The sequence below is a fragment of the Puma concolor genome, chromosome A3, assembly GCF_028749965.1.
Source record: "Puma concolor isolate L17-30 chromosome A3, mPumCon1.1.hap2, whole genome shotgun sequence".
NCBI classification, from domain to species: domain Eukaryota; kingdom Metazoa; phylum Chordata; class Mammalia; order Carnivora; family Felidae; genus Puma; species Puma concolor.
This window is the reverse complement of record NC_141669.1, coordinates 23643749-23670557: the sequence shown is the minus strand read 5'-3', so window position 1 is coordinate 23670557 and position 26809 is coordinate 23643749. Positions and strand designations below refer to the sequence as shown.

Below are 26809 nucleotides of genomic sequence, written 5' to 3'. Positions count from 1 at the left end.
CCATCATGGTGCTTAAAATGAACATTTTTACATAATAAAAATGCAGACAGCAGAAATAAAGCATTTAGCTTAAGAGGCAGAAAAAGGCAATTGTATTTTTGAAAAAGGAAAACTAGCAATTTTATGAAAACCACAGCAAATGGCTTTAGGAAGAATTATGAATGCAAAAAGGGCATAAGATAGAAGTCAAGTCTCCAGTCTACGGAAAACACATACGGCTACTTAACATACCACAGTCCGAAGGCATTGGTGCTGCAGAAATGGAAAAGACAACTGGTGTATCAGAACCTGGAAATAAAAATGGGTATCTTCCAATCAAAGAATTTCCTTCTACTGGAAAATCTGGAAGGTCCTCTATGGTCATCTTCTAGAAAGCCACCTTTAATGAGAGAGAGAAAAAAGCCTATCTATTGTATTTGTATGCAACTTAGAATGATTGCCTTGAATCACAAAAAGCCTATTTTCTTTTAATATATAATCTACTGACCTTTTTTTAAAGATTTTAGTAATCTCTACACCCAACATGGGACTTGAACTTACAACCCGGAGATCAAGAGTTGCATTCTCCTCTGACTGAGCCAGCCAGGACCCCCAATCTACTGACATTTTTTAACTTCAACCTTCAAGAATCTTTTTGAGAGAGGAAGGGGGAAAAACTTCCTTTTAGCAAACTGCTATTAAAGAATATATGTTGTTTCACACTGTCTCTTACAGACATGCAATCTTTTTAGACAAAGCTCAGGAGAAATAAAAAGCTAAGTATTTCCCCCAAAACACATGAAAACCTTTTTTATATATATTGTTTTTGCTTTTTAATTTTTTTTATTTTAGAGAGAATGAGTGTGTGCATGAGCAAGTGGGGGAGGGGCAGAGGGCGGGAGAGAGAAAGGGAGAGAGAGAGAATCCCAAGCAGGCTCCATACTTGGCACAGAGCCCAATGAAGGGCTCAATCCCATGACCCTGGGATTACGACCTGAGTTGAAATCAGGAGTCATAACCTTAGGGCACCTGGGTGGCTCAGTCGGTTAAGTGTCCAGCTTCAGCTCAGGTCATGATCCTGTGGTCCGTGGGTGGGTTCGAGTCCCACATCAGGCTCTGTGTTGACCACCTCAGAGCTGGAGCCTGCTTTGGATTCTGGGTCTCCCTCTCTTTCTGCCCCTCTCCTGCTCGTGCTCTGTCTCTCTCTCTCTCTCTCAAAAATAAATAAACATTAAAAAAAAAATTTTTAAGTCAAACACTCAACTGACTGAGCCACCCAGGCACCCCTAGGTGAAAAGGTTTTTAAATGCTGAGTTAACCCAAGTGGGTGATATTCTCTTTACTTAGAGTAATAAAGGGATATAATATCCCTTGTAGATGTACCTCTATCATAGGATCTGACACAGGTTACATTATCTGTCTTCTAACAGTTCATGCCATGTGCTCATCACATGAAAATAATCTAGTTTAGAGTGTTCTCATTCTTTTCTGACATCCTAGAAAGCTTCACTGGAAATCAATCACATAACTTGTACAAATATGGGTCTAAGAGCTCCCAGCATTGTTTACTTCTCCCCAACATACAACATCCATTTAGTCCATCCATGCAGAAAATGGAAGGCCATGCCTTTTAAACCACATCACTGATATTGCCTCTTTTTCCCAGAAAACATGAGAGCTTAGGATGTTTGCCCTGCAGTGGACTGCTGCACCCTAGCTCAGATAGAAATGGCATAGCAGAGCAAATGTTGGTACAACTGAACTATATATAAAGGTAAAAAGCATCCAGTTTCTTTTGCATCAAGTCTGTAAAGTCTGAAATATTATAAATCTCTTCATCAGTGTTAAATATAAGCAAAGACCATACTACAAAACTAAATAAAAATGATTCTAGGCCATTTCAGTAGAAAGAATAAAGATAATTAACTGGCAGCTTACCCTAGCAGATAACACCATGCTAGAAATTATTCAGTGTGTGTTCTATACTTAACCAATCCTATATTAACCATCTTTACTCCACCATCACCACCCTGATCCAAAGAAACAGTCACCTCTCTGAGCTAACTGGTTCCTTTCCAATGATTCATGTTTTCTGAAGACTGTCAGGAACTAGTAACGAGTAAGGTGACTTTTTTTTTGTCATAAGGCACATGCTTATGTGGACATGGATATTCTTTATTAAATAACCTAATACACTGTTACTATGTTAAAGGTATTCATGTTTTCTTAGATGCTAAAGTTAGTTGCCACCCAATACATTGAATGATTATGATAGTAACCCTACCACATTAATGGGGAAATAACAAGGAATTGGTGCCACACAGCGAGGTGATCTTCCTCAAACACTTCAATTCCAAAAAGTAACACACATCCCCAAAGACAGTCCTCCTTCAATGCTATAGCTTCTCAGTGATGAAAGTAACAGGATTTCTACTTGTTGGCTGCTACTTTTGGCAGTAAATCTGAGCAAAATAGTCTATGCACAGTATGAAGCTTCCTTTGAAATCAAGGGACATAAACAAGGCTTAATAACTATTAAGGAACCACCACATACAAGGCACCACACTATTCTGGATGTTTTGGAAAATACGAAAGTGAGTAAGATAGTCCAGGCTTATTAGCTAGCTTACCATCTACTAGGGTGAATAAAATAGCACTAGTAACTATAGATGATGAAATCGAATGGGGTATGTTCTGTGACATAAGTACAAGGAACATCTACATTGGGCACTCCTGACAATCAGAAACAGTGCATGAAGAAAGCATATCCCAAGACGGGTCTTGAAAGATCAGTCAGCAGAAATTAAAAAGAAGAGCATGTTAAAGGAAGTAGGCTGGAACAAGGGCACATTTAGGTACATTGTTTGAGGTAAGGCTGTAATGTTTTTTTAGGACTCTACTTGGGAGTATTTCATACACCTGATCAAAGACCAAACCACTTTATTCCATAAGCACTGGGAAACTCCTGATTTCTTAAAAGGAGAGAGTTCTGATTCAAACCATGTTTTAGAAGATTCATCTGACTACAACCACACTTTAGAACTCACTCATGTTTTTATACTCCTAATTCTTCAGCCAAGTGATTAAGTGGCTATCCTTCTGAGTTGGTTAAGAGGAAGCCACCTTTAAAAACCTCCCTTTTAGGGCGCCTGGGTGGCGCAGTCGGTTAAGCGTCCGACTTCAGCCAGGTCACGATCTCGCGGTCCGTGAGTTCGAGCCCCGCGTCAGGCTCTGGGCTGATGGCTCGGAGCCTGGAGCCTGTTTCCGATTCTGTGTCTCCCTCTCTCTCTGCCCCTCGCCCGTTCATGCTCTGTCTCTCTCTGTCCCAAAAATAAAAAAAAAAAAAAAAAAAAAAAAAAACGTTGAAAAACCTCCCTTTTAGAAATACAAATCAAAACCACACTGAGCTATCACCTCACGCCAGTCAGAGTGGCTAAAATGAACAAATCAGGAGACTATAGATGCTGGAGAGGATGTGGAGAAACGGGCACCCTCTTGCACTGCTGGTGGGAATGCAAACTGGTGCAGCCGCTCTGGAAAACAGTGTGGAGGTTCCTCAAAAAATTAAAAATAGACCTACCCTATGACCCAGCAGTAGCACTACTAGGCATTTACCCAAGGGATATAGGAGTGATGATGCATAGGGGCACTTGCACCCCAATGTTTATAGCAGCACTTTCAACAATAGCCAAATTATGGAAAGAGCCTAAATGTCCATCAACAGATGAATGGATAAAGAAATTGTGGTTTATATATACAATGGAATACCACTTGGCAATGAAAAAGAATGGAATACGGCCTTTTGTAGCAACGTGGATGAATTGGAGAGTGTTATGCTAAGTGAAATAAGTCATACAGAGAAAGACAGATACCATATGTTTTCACTCGTATGTGGATCCCGAGAAACTTACAGAAGACCATGGGGGAGGGGAAGGGGAAAAAAAGTCAGAGGGAGGGAGCCAAACCATAAGAGACTCTTAAAAACTGAGTATAAACTGAGGGTTGATGGGGGGGTGGGAGGAAGCAGAGGGCGGGTGATGGGCATTGAGGAGGGCACCTGCTGGGATGAGCACTGGGTGTTGTATGGAAACCAATTTGACAATAAATTTCATATTAAAATAAAATAAAATAAAATAAAATAAAATAAAATAAAATAAAATAAAATAAAATAAAATAAAATAAAATAAAAAAATAAAAACCTCCCTTTTATAGGGTAGAGCTTCCCATCCAAAAAAAATTTTTTGAAAGTGATCCTCAGAGCAACTTTCATTTCCTTGTAGACTGCTGAGATCCTCACAGAACTCTATCTTGCACAACTATCACAGGAGCTAGATTAGTGTCTTACACATATTTCATTTAGATGCAGTGTGGAAAGATGATTCACTCAACAAGGTGGAATAAACACTGTCATTTCATATACTAGATACTTCAAGCCCAGAGAAGCTACAATATTACCTAACCAACGTCCTGAACATTCTTTGTATTTTGTGTCTTCATTGCATCTTTCCTTAGTCCCATTTCCTTTCCTTCACGAAAACTCAACAGTCTATCTCTAGTCCCACTTAAGAAAACTGCACACCTCTAAAAGTTTTAGAATCCTTCTGAAAAGCAATTTTTGGGTCTGAAGATCTAAGACACCTGGGATCTCGCTCAAACTTGGTCAAACTAGAATCAAATTCCCCAAACTCTGATTTATATAGGAATCCCATCCTACACCATCACCCCAAAACAGCTCTGAGAAAATGCAACTGGTAACATGGCTCAAATATCTTGTGATTTTTTCAAGGATTCCTGGTCTATTCCCTAACACAGAATGGTGGTGAGAAGAGATGGCCACTAACTTTTTCAAAGCGGTTCAAGGCTAGTAGACCTCACTAAGGAACCTCATTATGGTCAAAAGACTCCCTCAGCTTTATCTGGAATATGGTTCAAGGGCAGCATCTTTGAGCTACTCAACTAACAGGAGATCTAAGCTGTGTCCACATGAGTTAGAATCACGAGGCCCTTTCATTCATTTAAATACTATATTTTGCCAGGAGCCTTTATTTCCATTAGATTCCCAAAAAATTACCATAACCAAAATAAGCATTTAAATCATATCTCCAAGGTTCCTTTAAAAATTAAAAATGGGGTGCCTGGGTGGCTAAGCATCCAGCTTCGGCTCAGGTCATAATCTCATGGTTCATGAGTTTAAGCCCCGCATTGGGCTCTGTGCTGACAGCTCAGAGCTTGGAGCCTGCTTCGGATTCTGTCTCCTTCTCTCTCTGCTCTCCCCTGCTTGCACTCTGTCTCTGTCTCTCTCTCAAAAATAAACATTTAAAAAATTTTTTTAATTAAAAAAAAAAAGTAAAAAATAGAGGGGTGCCTGGGTGGCTCAGTCAGTTCAGGGTCTGACTTCGGCTCAGGTCATGATGTCACAGTTCGTGAGTTCGAACCCCACATCAGGTTCGCTGCTGTCAGCACAGAGCCTGCTTCAGATCCTTTCCCCCCCTCTCTGCCCTTCCCCTACTTGAGCGCTCTCTCTCAAAAATAAACATTTTAAAAATTAATTAAAAATTAAAAATAGAATTACTAAGTGATCCAGTGATTCCACTACTAGGTTTTTACTCAAAGAAAATAAAAACACTAATTCAAAAGATGTATGCACCCTACCTTTACTGCAGCACTATATACAATAGTGAAGGTATGGAAGCAACCCAAGCATCCACCCATAGATGAATGAATAAAGAAGACTGGAGGTAGAATATTACTCACCCACAAAAAAGAATGAGAACTTGTCATTTGCAACAATATGGATGGGCCTAGAGGTTATAATGCTAAGTGAAATACGTCAGACAGAGAAAGACAAATACCATATGATTTCACTCATGTGGAATTTACGAAACAAAACAAAGGAACAAAGAAAAAACAGACTCTTAAATACAGAGAACAAACCAGTGGCTGCTAGAAGGGAGGTGGATAGGTGGTGAGTGAAAATGATAAAGAATAGTAAGAGTATTCTTATCATGATGAGCACTGAGTAATATATAGATTGATGAGTCATTATATTGTACACCTGAAACTAATATAACACTGTATGTTAATTATGCTTCAATAAAAGATAATAACCAAAAAAATTTAATGTAGTATCTCCAGCTATCCATTTATTTGTTACATATATAAATCTATTCAATCACTAAACAGGTATTTACAGTATTCGATACTTAGTTGCCTCTCAGCCCTAGAAAGAATATAAAAGACACCTGCCCTCCAGAAGTTCATTAGTCACTCAACAAGCATTTACTGAGTGTTTCTAAGTCCTAGGCTGGGCATACAAAGAGAAAGAAAATAGGCATGCCCTTGTCCCCACATAGGTCAGAGTCTAGTATATTCCTATAAGAAAGTTGAAATTACTGTACAGTTGTAATAAATGCTGTGTTCAAGAGGGTCAGTGGAAGCTTCCTGAAGGACTAAAAATTTAAAGTTGCAGTGTCCAACCAGGTAGCTACTAGCCACACGTGGCTATTTACATTAAACTAAAATTTCAGTTCCTCCATTGCTCTAGCCCCACAGACGTACTCAAAAGCCACATGTGGGTAGCAGACACCACGCTTAGTGCAGAAACACTTCCCTCGTTGCAGAAAGTTCTATAGAACACCACTGAAGGAAAACAGTGCTGCTCAAATTCCAGATGCGAAAATAATAAGAATCAACAATAAACAAAGGCTAACAAAACTAAGCAAGCCAATAGCAGCACGGTTAATTATACATAAGGAACCAGGGAACAGTAAGCCTGAAAGTAACCAGATATTTGTAGGTTTAAACAGGGAGAAAGAGTTGATTAACAAAAAGGCCACTAGTACATGTTTCAAAACTGGAGTTAAGAACAATAAAAAGACACCATATAAATATCACTTTTTTTAAAAGACCCTGCTAGTGAAAACTGTATCTGGTGAATCTGAAATGTCTGAAGTAGGTACTACAAATAATATACCATTTGTTAAATCTTCTATCAAACAAGTAAAAATACTCATATTTCAAGATCTAATCTTACAGCCCAGGTGGTCCATTACCAAATGAAAGCATTTTTTAAAAACGCATATTGTTAGCAAAATAAGATAGAACCAGGATGCTTTTGCATAATAAAGATGTAGAAGGCTAGATTTCTGCCATTTTCAATTCTCTGCTTTCCGTCCATAGTCGCTCCGTGTCCCACATCGCCTGATCTTCTGCCATTTAGACGACTTACTTCAAATTGTGCAGAAGGTTCATAAATGACAAACGTCAATCTGAAAATGAAGTATTTGCAGGATGTTTCTAAGGAGGAGCGTGTTTCTATATTGAAATATTTCACAGGCACCGATTTATACTATGAAATTGCTACAATGTGAACCACAGTCTAGCTGGGAACATAGAGCAAGTTACTATCCCTTGAGAATATCATCCTCTGATATATATCAAAACACTGTCTCAGAGTTTAAATCCAAACTGCCTCTTTAGTCTCGGGATGAATGAACAACCTGACATCTAAAAGAAAGCTGACATTATAAACCCATCAATCTAATCTACAAGGATGAGGTCTAAACCACCTCTCTGTTTAGGGCAGGGCTCAGAGCAAGTGCCCCCAACCCTCCACCCCAACTTCCCTTCCCAATTTCCTATTATTTCGAATTAAGGAATCTCAGGATAGCCAAAGTCTGGAAGCAAAGCCATTTGGTTTAGCTTTGCATTCCCACCGGCAAAAGGTTTCTTAACAATTTATTAAGCAAGGGGAGGCACGGGAGATGTGAAGAGGCCCGCTGCAGGAAAAACACCAAAGGCGGCGCACCGCACGCAGCACATCTGCGTGCGGGTGACACTCCCAGGGCGCCCGGGCGGCCGCGGCTGCGGAGGCGGACAGGGGGCCCGCAACCCAGGCACCGCGCCGCTCCTCATCCCAAAGTTACACAGCCCGCGAGGAGCGGAGAGGAGAAACCCACCTCTCCGAAGGTGGGCCGCGCCGCCCCCGCCCCCGCCCCCGGCGACAGCCCCGGGGAGGCCTGCGGGAGCCCGCGACCCCTGCGCCACCCGACGCGGACGCGGCGCTCCCAGCGCCTCAGAGCGGCCCTCCCCGAGCCGTCAACAGCCCCTCGGGCACCCGCGCCCCCGCCCAGCCGGCCCGCAGCCCCCGCGCGCTCCCGCCCCACCTGCTCCTCCGGTCCTCTCGGGACGGCCGGCTGCGAACGCGGAGACACGGAGGCAAGGCCGAGAGGCGCGCTCCTCCGCCCGGCGCCCGTCTCCAGTGGCCGGCCGCGGAGCCTCCCGCTGCGCCGCTCCCAGACCTGGTCCGGCCCCTCCCGCCTGCCGCCTCCGCGCGCGCCGAGCCGGGCCCCACGCGGGGTCGGCGCGCGCGCAGTGCAGGCGCCCGGGCCGCGCGCAGGCCTCGGCCCCAGCCCCGCGCACGCGCCGGGGCTGGGGGGGTGGGGTGGAGGCGAGGAGCGCGCGCCTCTTGCCTGCGCCCCCGCGGGCCCCCGCCCACGGAAGGTGGAGCCTCCAGGTTAGCACCGCCTGGGAGCTTCCTGGGTTAGGCTTGCGTGGAGGTGGTAGCGCCGTGGTATTTCCATCGCAGTCGCAGGAAGGTTCTCGGGGGAACCCCGCAGGGCCCAGGGCAGTGGGTAGGGACGGCAGCCCTTGGCGCGCTGTACTCCTCCATTAAAGCCCTTAGCTACCTTCTCCCACCCCCGCCCCGGGGCTAGGAGCGCCCCCACCGAGTTCACAGGGGCAGGCATGGCGTCTTATCTGTTTGGGGCTCCCCTGTGTCTAACCCTGTGCATGGCCCAGAATAGGTCCACCAGTCAATTACCTGTTTGCAGGTTTTGCTGTAAAAAGCCTAGCCGATACTATACCCAGGCCGAATACACCCAAAGGTGTCTGTGGAGGCAGAAGGGGAGACGTGAGTAGTCGTCCCAGAACTTTATTTCTCCTGCTGCTTTGCTCATTTCTCACCTTCTTCTCCCTCGGTCCCATCTCCATTCCCCAAGAGCCAGAGGTGGTGAAACTGTAACAACTAACAGACATAAGTGCTGACATCCTGGTTCTCCATCACCCAGTAGAAGGAAAGGTGTTGCTTGGCACTTAATGAGTCTCCTTAATGAAGGAACTTAATGAGTCCATTGTTTCCCCATGACTGAGGTTTATAACACTGCATCACTGATGTTACAACGTAACAACTCTCTCTGAGGCCTTTTCATTCTGGCTGTGATATACAGATTACCACACTGGACCTCCGTGTTCGCCAAGCACAGTGCCTGGCAAGAACAGATATTGAATGACTGAATGTCTATCTGGGTCTCTTGCAAGAGCAGAGGGAAGTGCTGGGGGCACACCAGAGCATCTTTTCCTGTTGGAGTCACGGATTCTGGAGATTAGAAAAAGCCCCCTTCCCTTGCCTGGGTCTCCCTTGCAGCATCCTTACACCAAATGGCCATAGTTGAATACCTCCAGTAACCAGGAACTCTTTCTTTAAAAGCAGCCATTTTATCATAGACCAGCCTTGTTGACAAGCTCTTCCTACCTTGAGCTAAATCACCTCCCTGCATCTCTCCTTATTGGGTTTCTTCTCTGGGGACTTCTAGATCATGTCTGCCTCCGATTCAAGATATCTAGGACAAGCTTTCTCTGTCCCTTAGGCTACTCCTTGTACGACAGGGTCAAGATCCCACTCACCAGCATGTTAAAGGAGTCTTTATGACATACCCCAGCTTGTTTAGAGCTCACAAATGAACGTGGTGTCCTGTTCAGTGCAGAGAAGATAGAAACTCTCACCTCTTTCTAGGTCCCATGCTTCTATTAGCATAGCTCAAGATATCAAAATAGTTTGGTAGCAGTCAATATTACATTGTTGAATTGGGTGGAGCACACTGTCAGCTAAAACCCATAGAACTTATGCAATATTTAAATGCCATGACCATCCCACGGTCCCTGGTCAGCTGCCAGTTTCTCTTTCTCTGCAGGTTCAGCACCTTCATGGACGCTCAGAGATGATCATGTGACACAGTTGCCTCCTCCCTTTGGGAGTTGCACCTCCTTCTCCCTGCTGCCATCATACCCTCTTCTTGTCTGATCCTGCCCACCTCTTTCACTGATTAGAAGAAGGAAGGCAACTTTGGTTGGCTTTAAGCAACTATCAATTAGTCCTGTTGTCAGTGAGCCACAAAAACTCATAAAGATCTGTGTGTAACAGAAGGTGCTATTGGTGTAGCTGTTTCCATAGGTATACAGTTCACTTTTATTGCTGATTTAAATTATCCCTCTGAGATACCACTATTAGTAGGTGACAGGGTGTGGCTAGCTGAGTTGTTTTTAACTATAATAAAAGTCTCTGTTAGAACCAGCCAGGCTACTGGCCTTTTCTGCTACACCCAAACACAAAATAGTACACAGGCAATTTCCCAGGATACCAAGCAATTAGGGAGAGAGTCTCCTATTCACCTGGTTGCCTTTGTCCAAAATACTGAATTTATTCCATAAGCCATCATCAAGAATGTAAGCACTCATCGGAATCATGCTCCCTAGAAAACCCCATGGGTCATACAAGTATGACCACGTATTGCCCAGTTAACAAGAGTTGGACCAGGACTTGGAACTTAAACCATCTGCTGGGGTGGGAAGGCACATGGGCATGTGGTACAACTGTACCTACTAAGATGCAATTGTATCTGAAGGCACAGCGAGGTTCCTGGACAATGAAACATAAACCACAGTCACAGGAAGTTATCAGCACTGGTGATCAGTATAGAGAAGGGGCATTACTGACTGACCACTGTGTGGCCCTTTACCTATGGGATTTTACTTGCCTTCACTTCACAAATGAAGAAAGAGACTCCATCAGGTTATGGAACTTGCTTGATGTACCCTGGGGCAGGAAAAGATTCAAATTAAGTCTGTCTGATCTGAAGTCTTGTGTTGATCCACTATTTTGTATTACCTATGCAGGGTGTCCTTTGGGGCATTCAAGACACAGAAATGTTGTGTCAAATAGCAGGGACCATTCAGAAATTCAAGCAGACAACCAGAAGTCAGCACCAAAAAGGTCTCTCAGCAGCTAATAGGACCCAAACCATGGTAAAAGGGTTGAGGACATAGGCAAAAGAAGACTGAGCCACTGCTCTTATGTGGACTGAGGTATTGGGCAGGATATCATATCATTCACTGAGAAGAAGACAAGGCTCAGTTTTCAGAATCTGGATGTAGGGGCCATCAGGACGTAGGAGTGCCAAATTGAAGCCCAACTAGCAGAAGTCGTGAAATGCAAAATATCAGAGCACTGGGTAGAGCCCCTAAAATCTATATCTGCAGATGATAGGATCATCATCAGAGAAAAGCTAACAGAATCAACTATTAGAAGTAATAAGTGAGTTCAATAAGGTTGTCAAGTACAAGATCAATTGCTAAAAATAGTTTCCTCTATATCAGCAGTAAGCAACCAGGAAATATAATAGACAATAAGATTTACAATAGCAATAAAACTCTTAAGCGTAATATCCAGGAATTAACCTAACAACTTGTAAGAACTTTATGGAGAAAGTTTTAAAATTCTATTTAAGGACATAAAAGAAGATTGAGGGGTGCCTGGGTGGCTCAGTCAGTTGAGCGTCCAACTTCAGCTCAGGTCATGATCTTACACTCTGTGAGTTAGAGCCCCGCGTCGGGCTCTGTGCTGACCACTCAAGAGCCTGGAGCCCGCTTCAGATTCTGTGTCTCCCCCTCTCTCTGCCCCTCCCCTGCTCATGCTCTCTGTCTCTGTCTCAAAAATAAATAAATAAAAACATTAAAAAAATGTTTTAAAGAAGATTGAATAATGAAGACATGCCATGGATAGGATGCCTTGACATTGTAAAAATCCATCTAATTTCTAAATGCAATGTTATACCAACTCAAAGTTTAAGGAACTTCAATAAACATATGAGGAAAAATAAAAATTTTCATAGTTAAGTCAGTTTGGAAAAGCAACAGCAAAGAGAGGAAGCTTGCCCTGCCAGATATTATTATTACCACATAGTGATAAAAAAAATAGTGTGATCCTAGAACAGAAATAGAACAGTAAAACAGAATAGGGAGCTCAGAAGCAGACCGTGAGACCTCAACATATATAAAGGTGGTATCACAAATCAATGAGAAAAATATATGTCATTTAGATGATATTGTTGGGGAAACTGGCTTAGTTTATGAAGAAATAAAGCTGGATGCTCCATGTCTACCATATACAAAGATGAACCCCATGGGGCACCTGGGTGGTTCAGTTGATTAAGCGTCCAACTTTGGCTCGGATCATGATCTCATGGTTTGTGAGTTCGAGCCCCGCATCAGGCTCTGTGCTGCCAGCTCAGATCCTGGAGCCTGCTTTGCATTCTGTGTCTCCCTCTCTCTCTGCCCCTCCCCAACTTGTGCTGTCTCTCACATAATAAATACACTTAAAAATTAAAAAAAAAAAAAAGACAAAAAACAAAAACAAAGGAGAACTCTAGATGAATTAAAGACCTACATTCGAAAGGTAGAAGGAAGATGTAGGAGAATGTCTTTATGAACATGGGGGTAGGGACTTACTTCATAAAACAAGACTACAAAAGTACAAACCTTAAAACAAAAGGCTGAGAGATTTGCCATACATCACAATGAAGGCTTTTCTCCAATGAAGACTACTATAGAAAAAGTTAACAGCAGCTGACAAACTGGGAGAAGATATATGATGTGTTCAAAAGTATTTAGGGATTAATATTTAAAATATGTAAGGAACGCTTGCAAGTCAACAAAAAGAAGTCAGAAAATCCAATATAAAAACGAGAAAAGGATAGAAATAGGCCGAAGGAAAAGCCAGAATGGCATGCAAGCATAGAAGAGATGCTCAGACCCTCTAGAGAGGAGAGAATAGAAACACAACAAAAAGTATGGTGCTACCTATAGCCACTGGGATGCTGGTGTATTTAAAAACCAGCTCTGGGGGGTTAGGGCAGGGGCAGTCCTAATTTTAGCGTTTGCTAATTTCCATGTGCAAATACTCTCACTCCTGCCAATTTCAAACTACCAGCAGGAGGTCATTGAACAAGGATTTTGGAAGAAGTGCGTTCAGTCTGCTCTCATGAGCCAGCACCAACACACCAGTGCCTCACCCATCAGCTTAGCAAAAATTAGAAAAATCCCGAATATTGGCAAAGATATGGGGAAATGGGAATCCTCATGCACTGCTGGTGGGAATTTAAACTGGTAAATACATTCCATTGAGCAAGCTGGCAGTGTCTAGTGAAAAAAATTATCAGCGTGCTTTATGACTCAGCAATCACCCTCCTAGATATGCCTCAGAGAAACTGTTTGTAACCTTCACATGGCTTCCAGGAAGCCATTCTCTCATTTACTAGATGATCTCATCCCATCCAAGGCTTTAAATGCTATCTCTATTTTCAGGATTCCAAAATTTCTATCCCTAGCCCTGAACTTCAGACATATATCCACTGCCTGCTCAACATCTAATCTATAGTGTATAATAAGCATCTCAAATGTAATATGTTCAGAATAGAACCCTACCCCACACCCTTCCCATGTCGGTAAATGACAGCTTGATTCTTCTCTTTGTTCACTGGAGTCATCTTTTCCTTCATAGTTCTGGATTTTCCAAACCAAAGCCCCATTCCCCGTTTTTAAGAAAAGTTCATAACATCATTTATTGATGGAGAAATTCATCAATACCACTGAAATCCTTTCAAATCAATAGTCACCAGAGACCCCAGGAACTTCCTACTGCTGTCACCTGGGCTTGCTTTCTTCTGAAGAATCTCCTTTTCTCTCTCAAAGCTTCAAGTGGGGACCTGCCTGCTGAAGCAGACTACAAACTAAAGACCTCACAAGCCTTATTATCTGAATCCTTGGTTCTCATTCCTGGTTGCACACTTGAATCTCCTGAATACCTTTCACAAAATAAACCAGAGACTTCCTCAAATATTCTAACTCAACTGGCCTAATTTAGATTCGTGCTCTTCTATAAGTTTATTCTCTCTTTTGTTAGTCTAATTCCCAAAAAGACACAAACAAATGAAGTTTTCAAACCCAACTCATTCCTATGTAGGAACTGCTTCCCATGTCCTCCAGTTGGGCCACTCCCCAACACCACATGATACAACAACTTTTAAAGTCTTCTTTATGGTAGGGTGCCTGGGTGGCTCAGTGGTTAAGTGTCTGAACCTTGGTTTCAGCTCAGGTCATGACCTCATAGTTCATGAGTTTGAGCCCCATGTTGGGCTCTCCATTGACAGCATGGAGCCTGCTTGGGATTCTGTCTCCCTCTCTCTCTTCCCCTCCCCTGCTCTCTCTCTCTCTCTCTCTCTCTCTCTCTCAAAAATAAATAAATAAACTATTTTTAAAAAGTATTCTTTACAGGCCAACATAAGAAAGAAGGAACACAGGGAATGTTTCATGGCATCAGGATTAAAACTGCCTCTCTAAGGAACAAGTCTTTCACACTGGCTGCTCAAAGCTATGGCCACCAAGGCAGTTCCAGAAACATCTCTGGCACATAATAGCAGCATCGAGATGGTTTCCACTAGGATGTTAGTTCCAACGCCCCTGCCCCTCATTGAAACATACTTTAACCAAGTCTCTAGATATAAATATCATTTTATAGAAAACATGAAGCATGAAGGAATATCATAAATTACATCATGAGCATGTAATAGGCCAAGTCCAAAATGTGGAAACTTCTACAGGGAAAATAACCCAATTCCTACAATCAAAAAGTGGCTAAGGGAAACTAGTGTAGATCGAAAGAGACATAAGAGCTCTATCTACAAACTATAATGTGCAGAGCATTTAGATCTGGATCAAACAAAGAAATGTAAAAAAATTCTTGAGGCTGTTGAGGGAAATTTAACATGAACTGGACATTAAATTGTATCAAGAAGTTTTTGTTAACTTTTTTAGGAATGAGAATAACATGTGATTACGTTTTTGTTAAAAAGTCCTTATCTGGGGCACAAAGTGTTTGACTTTGGCTCAGATCATGATCTCCTGGTTTGTGAGTTCGAACCCTACATTGGGCTCTCTGCTGTCAGCACAGAGTCTGCTTCAGATCCTCCGTCCCTATATCTCTCTGCTCCTCCCCCACTCACACGCTCATGTGCGCTCTCTCTCCCTCTCAAAAATATACATTAAAAAAAGTTCTTATCTGCTAGAAATTCATACTAAAGTATTTATGATAAAATGTTTAATGTCTGAGATTTGCTTTAAAGTGGCCCATAAGTGTGTGATGGGAAAGCAAATTGGTCCAAGCACGATGGAAATCAATATGGAGGTTCCTCAAAAAATTTAAAATAGGTTTCCCATACAATCCAGCAATTCCACTTCTGGATTTAAACCCAAAGGAAATGAAAACAGGAGTTCAGCAACGTATCTGCACTCCCATGTTTATCATAGCATTATTCACAATCACCAAGATATGGAAACAACCCAAATAGCCATCAGTGGGTGAATGGATAAAAAAGATGTGATACATATACACAGTGGAATATTATACAGCCATGAGGAAGAATATATCTGACAGGATATGCCACAACATAGATGGGCTTTGAGCAACTACACAAAGTCAAACAGAGAAAGATAAGTATAAAGATATCACTTTTATGTGGAATCAAAAAAAGTTAAGCCTGTAAAAGTTAGTAAAATGGTGCTTACCAGGGGCTGGTGGATGGGGTGGATAAGAGTGATGGTGTTTAAAGACACAAACTTATAATAAATGGTAAATAAGTCTTAGAGACCTAATGCACACGTAATGAATGTATACAATGATATTGTGCTGTGATTATGTAATATGATAAATATCACTACACTGGCAATCATATTATAATATACAAATGTATCAAAATAACATGCTATGCACCTTAAACCAATACAAGGTTACATGTCAAATTTATTCAAGTAAAAATATAAGTGTATGGTGGAAGGGACAGATGAAAAAAGAATGACAAAATATTGATCATTATTAAAGCTGAATGATGAGTATTATTATTTCTTCTTTTGCATACATTTGGAATTTTTTCCCTAATAAAAAGCTTTAAAAGAAAAAGCTCCAGAGGGAAGAAATTTTAGTCTATTTTTGTCAGTGCTGCATCCTGAGTACCTAGAACCTAGTACTTGGCACATAATACAAATTCAATAAATATTTGTTGATAAAATGGGCCTGGTTCTTTAAGATTTCAGTCACAGAAAAGATAACTATCATATCCAAGGAGTTGAGAAATCAAAGAAGTTGTCTTTGTATCACATGCATGCACACACTCTAAAATGGGAAGCATTCATACATCACTAAAGCTCTATCAAGTTGTCTTTCCAGCAGCTGCTTACAAAACCAATACAGTTTCATCTCTGTTCACTGTAAACTATCAGCTGCTTAATAGCATCTTGATTAGGGGTTGAAAGACTGTCAGACCCACTGGAGCATCCTCCCCCTCCCCCACCCGGTGGGGGGTAGAGAGCAGTTTGCACCTTGTCAACAATGGATCAAATGACTCACCTAACAAAGAGAACCACTGACAGACCAATTAGCTGGGAGAAAGTCTCCTTTGTGACAAAAACAGCATTGATAATAAGATGGGTTTTGACATTCCTCATCTAATCATATTTGCAACAGCAGGGAACAGTTAAGACAAAATGTGAATTGTGTTTTTAGATTCACATAGGGTTCAACCCAAGAAGAGTAAGTTACAGTCCATCCTTTTAAGGCCCATCAAAATATCCCATGCAATATCTTCATCATCATCAAAATAATCACAACCATAAGCCCTGAATGACACTTAGCAAGGCAACCAAATTGCATATTAACCCATCAAATCAGGAATAAACTGAATACTCCTTCCTAAAGGAAAGTATGGAGTCTACCACAGTATAAGATTTGCTCCTTGTTTTCTAGGATAGGAGGAAGAGTGTTGAAGCTGTCATCATGTGCAAACTGAGCTGGAGCCGCCAGAACCTTCTCTCCCCAGCTCAGTAACCCTAGAAAATCACTTAACTTCTCTGGGCCTTAGTTTGTTCCTGTGTAAAATGAGATAAAAAAAATACCTGCCTCCCACTGTTGTCATGAGTACAAAGCCTAACTCAAAGTGGGCTAGCTGGAGGAAAACAATCACATGTGGTCATGAGACATGAACATGAGAAAAGAACGCCAACAACGTGCCAAAGAAGCAGTGTCTAGGGATTTCCCAAGAGGGAGCACACATTGCAGGATGGGGTGATCAGGAAAGGCTTCGAGGAAAAGATATATTCTGAGTTAAGTGGGGAGGATAACGAGCTCCAGTTACATGAATGAGGGGCCAGCATTTACTGAGGGCTTAGTATGTGCTGTGCATTGTTCGAAGCACTTTCATGAATTATTTTACTTCTGAAGAAGAAATATCATTTTAGTTTCACCTTCCAGTTGGAGAAATAGGCATAAGGTAGTTAGGCAACTTGCTCAGGATCACTCAGTAAATAGCAGAACCTGGATGTGAACCCAGGCAGTTTGTTCAAGAGATTAAACTCTTAACCACAATGCTTTGCAAGAGAAAGGCTTGGAGGCAGAAAAGCTAAACGTGTGTTTGGAGGACAGCAAAGGGCCTAAGTGGTGCAGAGTCCGTAGCATGAATTGGTAGAAGATGAGCTGGAAAGGGAGGTTGAGAATAGATCAGGAATGGCCTTGAATGTCACAGTAAGAGGCTAAGAGACATTTATGAGGATGAGGAAAAGCCACCATGGAATCTGTCAGCACTGTCCAAAATAGAAACTCCTGCCTGACCCTTATGCCCCATATCTGTTACACTCTCTTAATAAAAAGCCTAAAACAAAAGCATACTAAAAATTCAAGCATTTTGAAGTGAAACTCAGCAACTAAAAACAAAGTTGCCTTGAAAGTGTTAGCCTTTATCAATTCAATTTAACTAGTTCTTTTAAATAGCAAATTATTTTTATAAATGATTTCTCCACAGACAGCTTAATTTAACTTGGTGAAGTATGCACAGTAATGACCTGCATTCAAAGTGAAGTGGAGACAAGTTATACAGATGTCCCTGGGGGATGGAAATCTATTGTTTCTGCCTTTCCCATCACACCCCATTAACCACTTTGCAGCATAACAATAACACCTACATATCATTATTTTAACCATTTGGTTGTTATATAATAATGTAATAACATAATAATCTTTTGGATATATGTGCATTGCACAAAAGCATATTCCCAGTGAAGAAACAGCCACTCAGCTTCCTTGGGTGCTGTCCGTCCATCAAGGTGCTGATGGTCTTGCTACCCACCCTATTGCGCTCCTTTTCTTGGCACCATGGTTTCTGTTTCTCCAGCCTCATCCAAGCCCTAACTCAGTCTTCAAAGCAGGGAGTCTCTCAAGGTTCAGCTTGTCAAGTGAGGCACCACACACCTACCAAGGAGCTGCATTTTCACTAACTTAGGGGCACTGTTGCTAGTAACAATAGCCTAGCATCTTTGTAAGCAATGGTCAGTGACATCATGGTCCATTTTATGTCTCTATTGCAGAGGCCAGTGGCCACGCTCAGGTCTCAGCTGCATCTAAGATTAGCTGCCCTTACGCACACCCACACAGTCCTGAGCGTCTGCAATCCAAAGAGGCTCAAGAAAAGAGGTGTGGCCTTGGAGGGGAGCTTCTGGTCCTCATTTGTCAAGCACTTACTAAATAATTCTTGGTGTCAGTAAATACTATTAGATATCACCCTGTCCTTGGTGACTTTCTAACATAACTGAGAGGAGAAACATTAAATCTCAAAAAAATTGGAAGCAAGATAGAATCCCAGACTTTGAAGCCAGACATATAAGGTTTGCCTGGAACTGAAAGGGTTTCTAGGGTGTGAGTACTTTCAATTTTAAAACCAGAACAGTGCCAGGGATACCAGAACAAGTTGGTAACCCTACAGAAAAACTAAAGTTCAAGTTTAATTAGCTTTGGGACCTTGAACACACAAAATAACTTCTCAAAAACTCAGCCTCCTCATTTATAAAATTGGTATCATAGTAGGACCTACTTTATCACATATTTCTTGTATGAATTCAATGAGCTATTGTATGAAAAGAACTAAGCACAGTGCCTGATGCTGAATAATTGCTCAATAAGTGTTAATACTGTATATGTAATCGATAATTATAAGATAGCATATAATGAAAGGCTGCATTAGGTATTTTAGGAACTAAAAAATCAGATAAGGAAGAATTGGATCATTAAGAAAAGTTCCAGAGTGGTAGGGTTGACACATAAAATATAGGCTGCCCAATTAAATTTGAATTTCAGATAACAAATAATTTTTTAGTAGAAGTATGTACCAAATTATTTTTTCTAATTATTGTTTATCTGGAGTTCAAATTTAGCTGGATATCTGGGTATGTGCTTAAAATGGTGAGAGACAAGAGAAAAACACTAGGCAGAGAGATAAACATGAGTAGCAGTGGACCCAAGACAAGAGCAATGCATGGGATGTTCTTATGAATGTTTAGAGATGCTTCATAGAAAGAATGAACAAGACTTTGTGAAGGAAAAGAATGGATCCAAGGTTTTGACCCCAGGTCATTATGAGAGGGACTCTATAGTTAAGGAGATCTAGTATGTGGCTGTCAGGCAGGTGGCTTGAATTCAGGTGATCAGGGTGGAGGTGGGAGTGGGAGTGGAAAGAGTTGGATTCAGAGAGGTTTTATGAAGGAAGGTAATGTCTGTGGAGGAGGTAGTGACTAGAGTTCTAAATATGGATGTGTCCTTTCACCATGAAAACTTCCTTGAATCCCTGCAGTGTCATTATTGGTGACCTGAATAAGCAATTACATATAACACTAGAGAGGTCTCATGAGGTAAGTTAACTCAGACCAAGAAAAAAAAAAAATAGGGCATTTAATGCCCTGTGTGCTCTTCTCTTTGTGGTAAGAAGAGATTAAAGCTTTGGAATTCATACAATTCCCTCATTGCTTTCCTCCCTCCTAAGAGACGCCACAGAGTTCTCCTGCCCCCCAGTAATGACAGAGTTCTTCAAAGAGACTGAGTTCAACGCAGCCAGCCAGCAAGGGGCCTGGGAAACTCAAAGAAACCTCCCTTGGCATCTGTATCACTATTTTTGACCTCTCAAGTAGGTTGCTTTTTTCCTGATGTACGTATGTGAAATTCTACTCTTGGGGCAAATTAAAAACCTGCAACCCCATTTGGTAGTTTTTCCCCAGAAGGGCAGTGCTTCTCTTTAGAAACACTTCCTGGCATACGCCTGTAATTCTGATTCAAAGAAGCAAATGGTTCAGAATATCTGCCTTGAGGTATATGTGAAACCAAAAACCAATGGTCCTAAAAGAACCAGACCCAAAGGATCTGTTTAGAAACTCCCTCTGAGCACTTTATCAAGTTCTGATTACTCACACGACATTCTTCAAAGTCATCTCCCACCTCTGCCCAATGTGATAAAACCTACCCCTTCACTCCCACCTCCCCATCCTATACATGCCATTCTTCTGCTTAGACTTTACCTGCAATCTACCTCCTCCTATCCAAATCCAACTACCCCTCCAGACCCTTCCTATATCTCACCTCTTCCATGGGGAGCTAGCTCTCTAATTTCTCCCTTTAACTAAAAAAGGACACATTTTAAAATCCAATTATATGCTGTTTTGTATATTAGTCACTCATGTGAAAACATTGGGGCACCCAGGTGGCTCAGTCAATTGAGCATCTAACTCTTGATTTCGGCTCAGGTCATGATCTCAAGGTTTGTGAGTTCGAGCCCTACATCGTGCTCTGAGCTGACAATGTGGAGCCTGCTTGGGATTCTCTCTCTCTCCCTCTCTCTGTCCCTCCCCCACTCTTGCTCTCTCAAAATAAAGAAGAATAAACTTTAAAAATAAAATTGAATGAAAATGTTTAATTTAATATCTTTCTCCAGATCCTGAGTTCCTTCCTCTCTTTCAAAAGACAGAAGGAAGCAAAGAAATAAAAGGCAAAGAAGACATTTAAAATGTGGACCAATTGGGGCACCTGGGTGGCTCAGTCGATTGAGCATCTGACTTCGGCTGAGGTCATGATCTCATGGCTCTTGGGTTCAAGCCCTGCGTCAGGCTCTGTGCTGACAGCTCAGAGCCTGGAACCTGCTTCAGATTCTGTGTCTCCCTCTCTCTCTGCCCCATCCCTGCTTGTGCTCTCTCTCTCTCAAAATAAATAAACATTTAAAAAAATGTTTAATGTGGACCAATATACAAAAGTCGATTGTTTTCCTGTATACCAGCAATGAACAATGGGAATTTGAAATTAGAAGCAACTCTATAAACAGTATAAAAAAGAGAAAGAGAGAGAGAGATGCTTAGGTATAAATCTAACAAAATATGTACAAGATCTATATGAGGAAAACTAGAAAACTTGCATGAAAGAAATCAAAGAACGTCTAAATAAATAGAAAGCTATTCCATGTTCATGGAAAAGAAGGCTCAAGATAATTAAGTCAGTTCTTCCCAACTTGATTCAGGCATCCAATTCAATTCCAATCAAAATCCCAGTATATTATTTTGTGGATATTGAGAAACTGATTCTAAAGTCTATATGGAAAAGTAAAAGGCCCAGAATGACCAACACAATGTTGAAGAAGAACAAAGTCAAATGGCTGACCAGACTTAAAGACTTAGGATAAAACTACAGTATTCAATGACAGTGTGGTATTGGCAAAAGAAAAGACAATTATATCAGCAGGATAGAATACAGAGCAAAATATACCCACACAAATACAACCACTCTTTCACAAAGGAGCAAAGAGAATTCAATGGAAAAAGAATAGTGTTTTCCATAAATGGTGCTGGAACAACTGGACATTCACATAGAGAAAAATGAATCTAGACACAGAACTTACATGTATCACAAAAACTAACTCAAAATAGGTCACATATATAAATGCCAAATGCAAAATTATAAAACTTAGAAAACAACATAGGAGAAAATCTAGGTAACCTTGCATTTGGTAATGACTTTTTAGATACAACACCAAATACAAGTTGGACTTCATTAGAACTTTAAACTTCTTGGGGCGCCTGGGTGGCGCAGTCGGTTAAGCGCCGACTTCAGCCAGGTCCCGATCTCGCGGTCCGTGAGTTCGAGCCCCGCGTCGGGCTCTGGTCTGATGGCTCAGAGCCTGGAGCCTGCTTCCGATTCTGTGTCTCCCTCTCTCTCTGCCCCTCCCCCGTTCATGCTCTGTCTCTCTCTCTGTCTCAGAAATAAATAAATGTTAAAAAAAAAAAAAAAAAAAAAAAAAAAGAACTTTAAACTTCTGCTCTGCAGAAGAAGTTAAAAGAATGAAAACACAGCCATAGACTCGGAGAAAATCTTTGCAAAACTACGTATCTGATGAATAACTTGTATCCCAAATATACAATTCCTAAAATTCAATAGTAAGAAAACAGCACAACTTAGGCTAATGATCTGAACAGACCTCACCAAAGAAGATGGCAAGGAAGCATATGAAAAGATGCTCAATATCATATGCTATCAGGGAAATGAAAATTAAAACAACAATGAGATATCACTACAATTCTACCAGAATGGCTAAAATCTTAAACACTGACAATACGAAATTCTGGCAAGAATGTGGAGCAAAAGGAACTCTCATTCATTGCTGGTGGGAATGAAAATTGGTACAGCCACTTTGAAAGACAGTTGGGCAGTTTCTTACAAAGCTAAGTACTGTATAGTCTTACCTTATGATGCAGCAATCTCACCCCTAGATATTTACCCAGTTGGAAAATTTGTGTCCAAAACCTTGCACATAAATGTTTACAGCAAAGTTATTCATAATTACCAAAAATTGGAAATAACCAACACGTCCTTCAGTAAGGGAATGGACAAACAAATTGTGGTACATCTATACGATGGAATATTGAAAGTGGTAAAAAGAAATGAGTTATCAAGTCATGAAAAGACTTCAAGGACCCTTAAATATATATTGTCCAGTCTGAAAGAAGCCAGTCTGAAAAGGCTACAGTAAAAAGATCTGAAAGAAGCCAGTCTGAAAAGACTACAGTAAAGAGATCAGTGGTTGCCAGGGGCTGGGGAGGGAAGAAGGGAAGGATTAATAGGTAGAGCACAAAGGATTTTTAAGGGCGGTGAAACCATTCTGTACCATGCTGTAATGGGGGATATATGACTTTACGCATCTGTCAAAACCCATAGAATATACAACACAAAGAGTAAACCATCATGTAAATTACGGACTTCAATTAAGAGTAATGTATCAATATTGGCTCATCAATCGTAAAAAAAGCAAAAAAGGAGTGGATTGTGAAGCATTTTTAATACTCCATTCAGGTTTTTAGCACTGAACAGACTTTTGACTTCTGGTGTTATTATATAGGAAAGGATACAGTTCTGTAAAATATGTCTAAATTGCCTCACAGCACATGTCCAACTACTGCAACCCATGTTAACTTGTTTAAAATAACAGTATACTGGGGTACCTGGGTGGCGCAGTCGGTTAAGCGTCCGACTTCAGCCAGGTCATGATCTCGCGGTCTGTGAGTTCAAGCCCCGCGTCAGGCTCTGGGCTGATGGCTCAGAGCCTGGAGCCTGTTTCCGATTCTGTGTCTCCCTCTCTCTCTGCCCCTCCCCCGTTCATGCTCTGTCTCTCTCTGTCCCAAAAATAAATAAACGTTGAAAAAAAAAATTAAAAAAAAATAAAATAACAGTATACTTTGTTTAGGATGCTCACCTTTGCCTTTGCAGAAATTAAGTTTCATCGGAGGCGTTGGTGGGCGTGAGATTCATTTTATAGTGAAACTTACCCGAACATGACACTATTCTTTCAATGTCACCCAGAAAAAAATTTTTTCAATATCTCATGGGTCTTCCTCAGAAAGAGCACAAATTGTTTAGAGTGTTGGTTGGGAGTCTATGAAAATAGGTGTTTTCATAATGGGCTCCCTTGGGCCCATAAGCAGATTCCAATTACAGAAAGCCAGGGTGGTGGTGGCCAGCTTAGACTTGACTCCCTGTGGTGGAGTCCTCCTTTGAGTGCAACAGCCTGCTTTTCAACAGACAGCAAATACATAATAATGACATTGCCTGTGGTGCTATGGATACCAGATTTAAAGGGCCAGAAACCATAGTTAGGACTTTTAAGCTACCTCTTAGGCTGCTGGAAGCAATAGTGGAAGAAGAAAAATGGCTTCCAGAAGAAAAATGGCTTCCAGAAGAAAAATGGCCCGAAATAGGGCCTGGTCCTTCGTGTCATGGCAAGGAAGAAGCCTAGAAGCTGAGGAGACTCTCGCAAAGGGAAGCTGAGGAATCAATGCCTGGACTTACTTCTCCCTCCTCCAAGTCTCGGCCCGTGCATCTCTAGGGCTGGAGCACTAGGGATCCGTCTCCCAGAGTACTGGCAAGGGTGCAGAAGTGTGTAGAGTGGGGCACCTGGGAGACTCTGTAGGTTAAGCGTCTGACTTTGGCTCAGGTCATGACCTCATGGTTCACAAGTTCGAGCCTCTCATTGGCTCTCTGCTGTCAGCACAGAGCCTGCTTCGGTCCCCTCCTCTTCGGTCCCCTCCTCTCTCTGCCTCTCCCCAGCTTGCTCTCTCTCTCTCTCTCTCTCTCTCTCTCTCTCTCAAATAAATAAACATTAAAAAAAAAAAAAAAGAAGTGTGTAGAGTGGATCTGGAGGAGGAAAACAGAAGGCATCCAGCATTACCTGCAATTTCCTATCTTCCCCCTTTTGGTCATAGGGTTATAACCTAGACTCCAAAAAAAGTTGTGTTTTGTTTTTTGTTTTTTGTTTTTTCCACCAACAAGTGTTGGTTCTGTCTCTGATATAAAGAGAACATACTGAACAGAGCTTTGAATGGATTTTGTCATGATTTCTGATGATAAGACATTGTACTGACCTTTTGGGCTGCAGCAACAGATGAAGTAATAACTTGGAAAAGCAGCCTATAGCTTCCGTGGTCTATTCTTGAGATTTTGCTGACACCTGGCTGCCTATAATTATTGGAACCAGTACAGATTTCACAGTCACTGACTCAAGTGTGCAAAAATGTAATTTTCTCTATTCTTCTATAATTGAGTGTAATTTCTGCCTTAAGCCTCCATTCTGCCTCAAAGCAGAGAAAATTTAATCTAGTCACTCTCAGATAAACTCATTCAAATTCAGTCATTTCTTAGTCAATTCAAGTTTATAATTCAGTCACAATTCAGTTTAAAACTCTCTCTCTTTTCACCCCTCTGCTTCTCTTCCCTGGAACTGATCTCAGCCCTCAAGAGCTTATCCAAGGAGCCCCCTTCTTGGTCTTCCTCTGTCCTATCCAGTAGATGACATGTGCTCCCTTGAGAGGTGACCTGAGCGATCTATGGGGCACAAGGGGGTTCCCACTAGTTCTCTCTGTTGAAAGGGCAGGCAGCTCCATCCACCTGGGTCTCAACCTCATCCTGGGCTAGCTGACCCCCTAGCTTTCTTTCTCTGGTAGATTTGTTCCACATGGAAGCCTTCAGGACATTGTAGGTGATCTGTTTCTGCCAGTCTGACTGTGGGAGCCTGGGGTGGGCAAGTCTCCCATCCTTTTGTACAGAGACATGCCACGCCAGCCTTCTCTTCTGCCACTTCAAGGGCATATGAGGCTCTTCTCCCCAAAGCTTTCTGGCTTGTTATCTCCCAGCCTCAGGCTACGGCCCAGGAAAGGGGCTTGAGAACCTCTTCTCTCAGGAACCACCCCCATGAAGCCTTGAGATCAGAGGTGGGCACAGAAGTGCCACACTCACACAGAACCCTGTGGCTTCTCTCTTCCTAACTCAGGAGGTATTCTTTAACTATGGAAAGAATTGGGGGGCAGGCGGCTGTTGTGTCTCCTCCAATCTCCTTGCAGATCTTTTCCATCTAATACCTGAGTGGAGCCTTTGAACTCTGAAGCTGGTGATTCATTGACTTGCTCTCTGGTGCTTCACAAAAGGGCTTCCCCAACGTGGCCGTGAGGAAAGGGGCTAGAGATGCACTGAAGACATCTGATGAGTAAAAGGAGAGACAAAAGCACCTCCATCAACATTCCATATCCCAGTCTGCCACACCACATTCTGCTTTATTTCCATGTCCTATTTTACTTTGGGAGGCACAACTAACCGTAATTAGATTAATTTTATTTCATGACTGAAGTTGGCTCAGAAGAAAATTCTCAACCAGACTGTTCTGAAAATTTGGGGGGGGGAGTGGAATAGCTACTTGTTGAAATACATGTTTATGGCCACCCCCACTACCCCATCACTCCCAAGCCCCCAGATCCCCATTTCTGAGGGCTCATTTGGATATGTAAATTACTGGAGGATGGTGATTAACTTGCCTCTTTACTTAATAATCACATTTCTTATCTTCATATACTTTAAAGCTCATCTTTCACTTTAAAGTTCATAGTGGTCACTTACACATTTTCAAGTCACCCCATTAGTTTGCCATTTTGTGGCCCCAAAGAACTTAGTATCCTGTCAGCCAGTTCACTTCCATTTTAAGAATTCTTTAAAACATTAAAACCAGTCCCAGAAATTCTTGAGAGTCCCTATTTTGCATTATCCATCTTGAAATGTGTCCATCTCAAAGGTGTGCTTGAAATGTGTTAACTGTTTCAGAGCCAAAGCTCGATCTAGCTAAGTCCTATCCCCCCATTTCACAGGAAACCGACACTTAAAAATAATAACTTCCTAAAAGAATAATAATACTGACAAATTCCCAATTACAAATTTGTCCAGGTGTTTCACAAGGTATAAATTTAACCTTTCTAAACATGACAACAAAGATAAAAATTATAAAGAGAAAGACCAAAGAGTTGGTTATGTGAAATGAAAACTTTC

General features: G+C 41.7%; 1 protein-coding gene across 3 annotated transcripts in view; it reads right to left on the bottom strand.

The window, feature by feature from the left end:
• CLIP4 (CAP-Gly domain containing linker protein family member 4) overlaps positions 1-23997 on the bottom strand; it is an 83322-nt gene extending 59325 nt beyond the window's left edge. The window contains exons 1-3 of one of the 3 annotated variants that reach the window (XM_086700286.1): positions 8145-8285; positions 7208-7247; positions 232-379 (exon numbers count right to left, since the gene is read on the bottom strand). In XM_086700286.1, the coding sequence (XP_086556412.1) occupies positions 232-364 (133 nt within the window). In that variant the 5' untranslated portion in view covers positions 365-379; positions 7208-7247; positions 8145-8285. Of the gene's footprint in view, positions 1-231; positions 380-7207; positions 7248-8144; positions 8286-23696 lie in introns of those variants that run through there. The other 2 variants (XM_086700285.1, XM_086700284.1) reach the window with 2 other exon arrangements.
• Positions 23998-26809: the final 2812 nt, after the last annotated feature.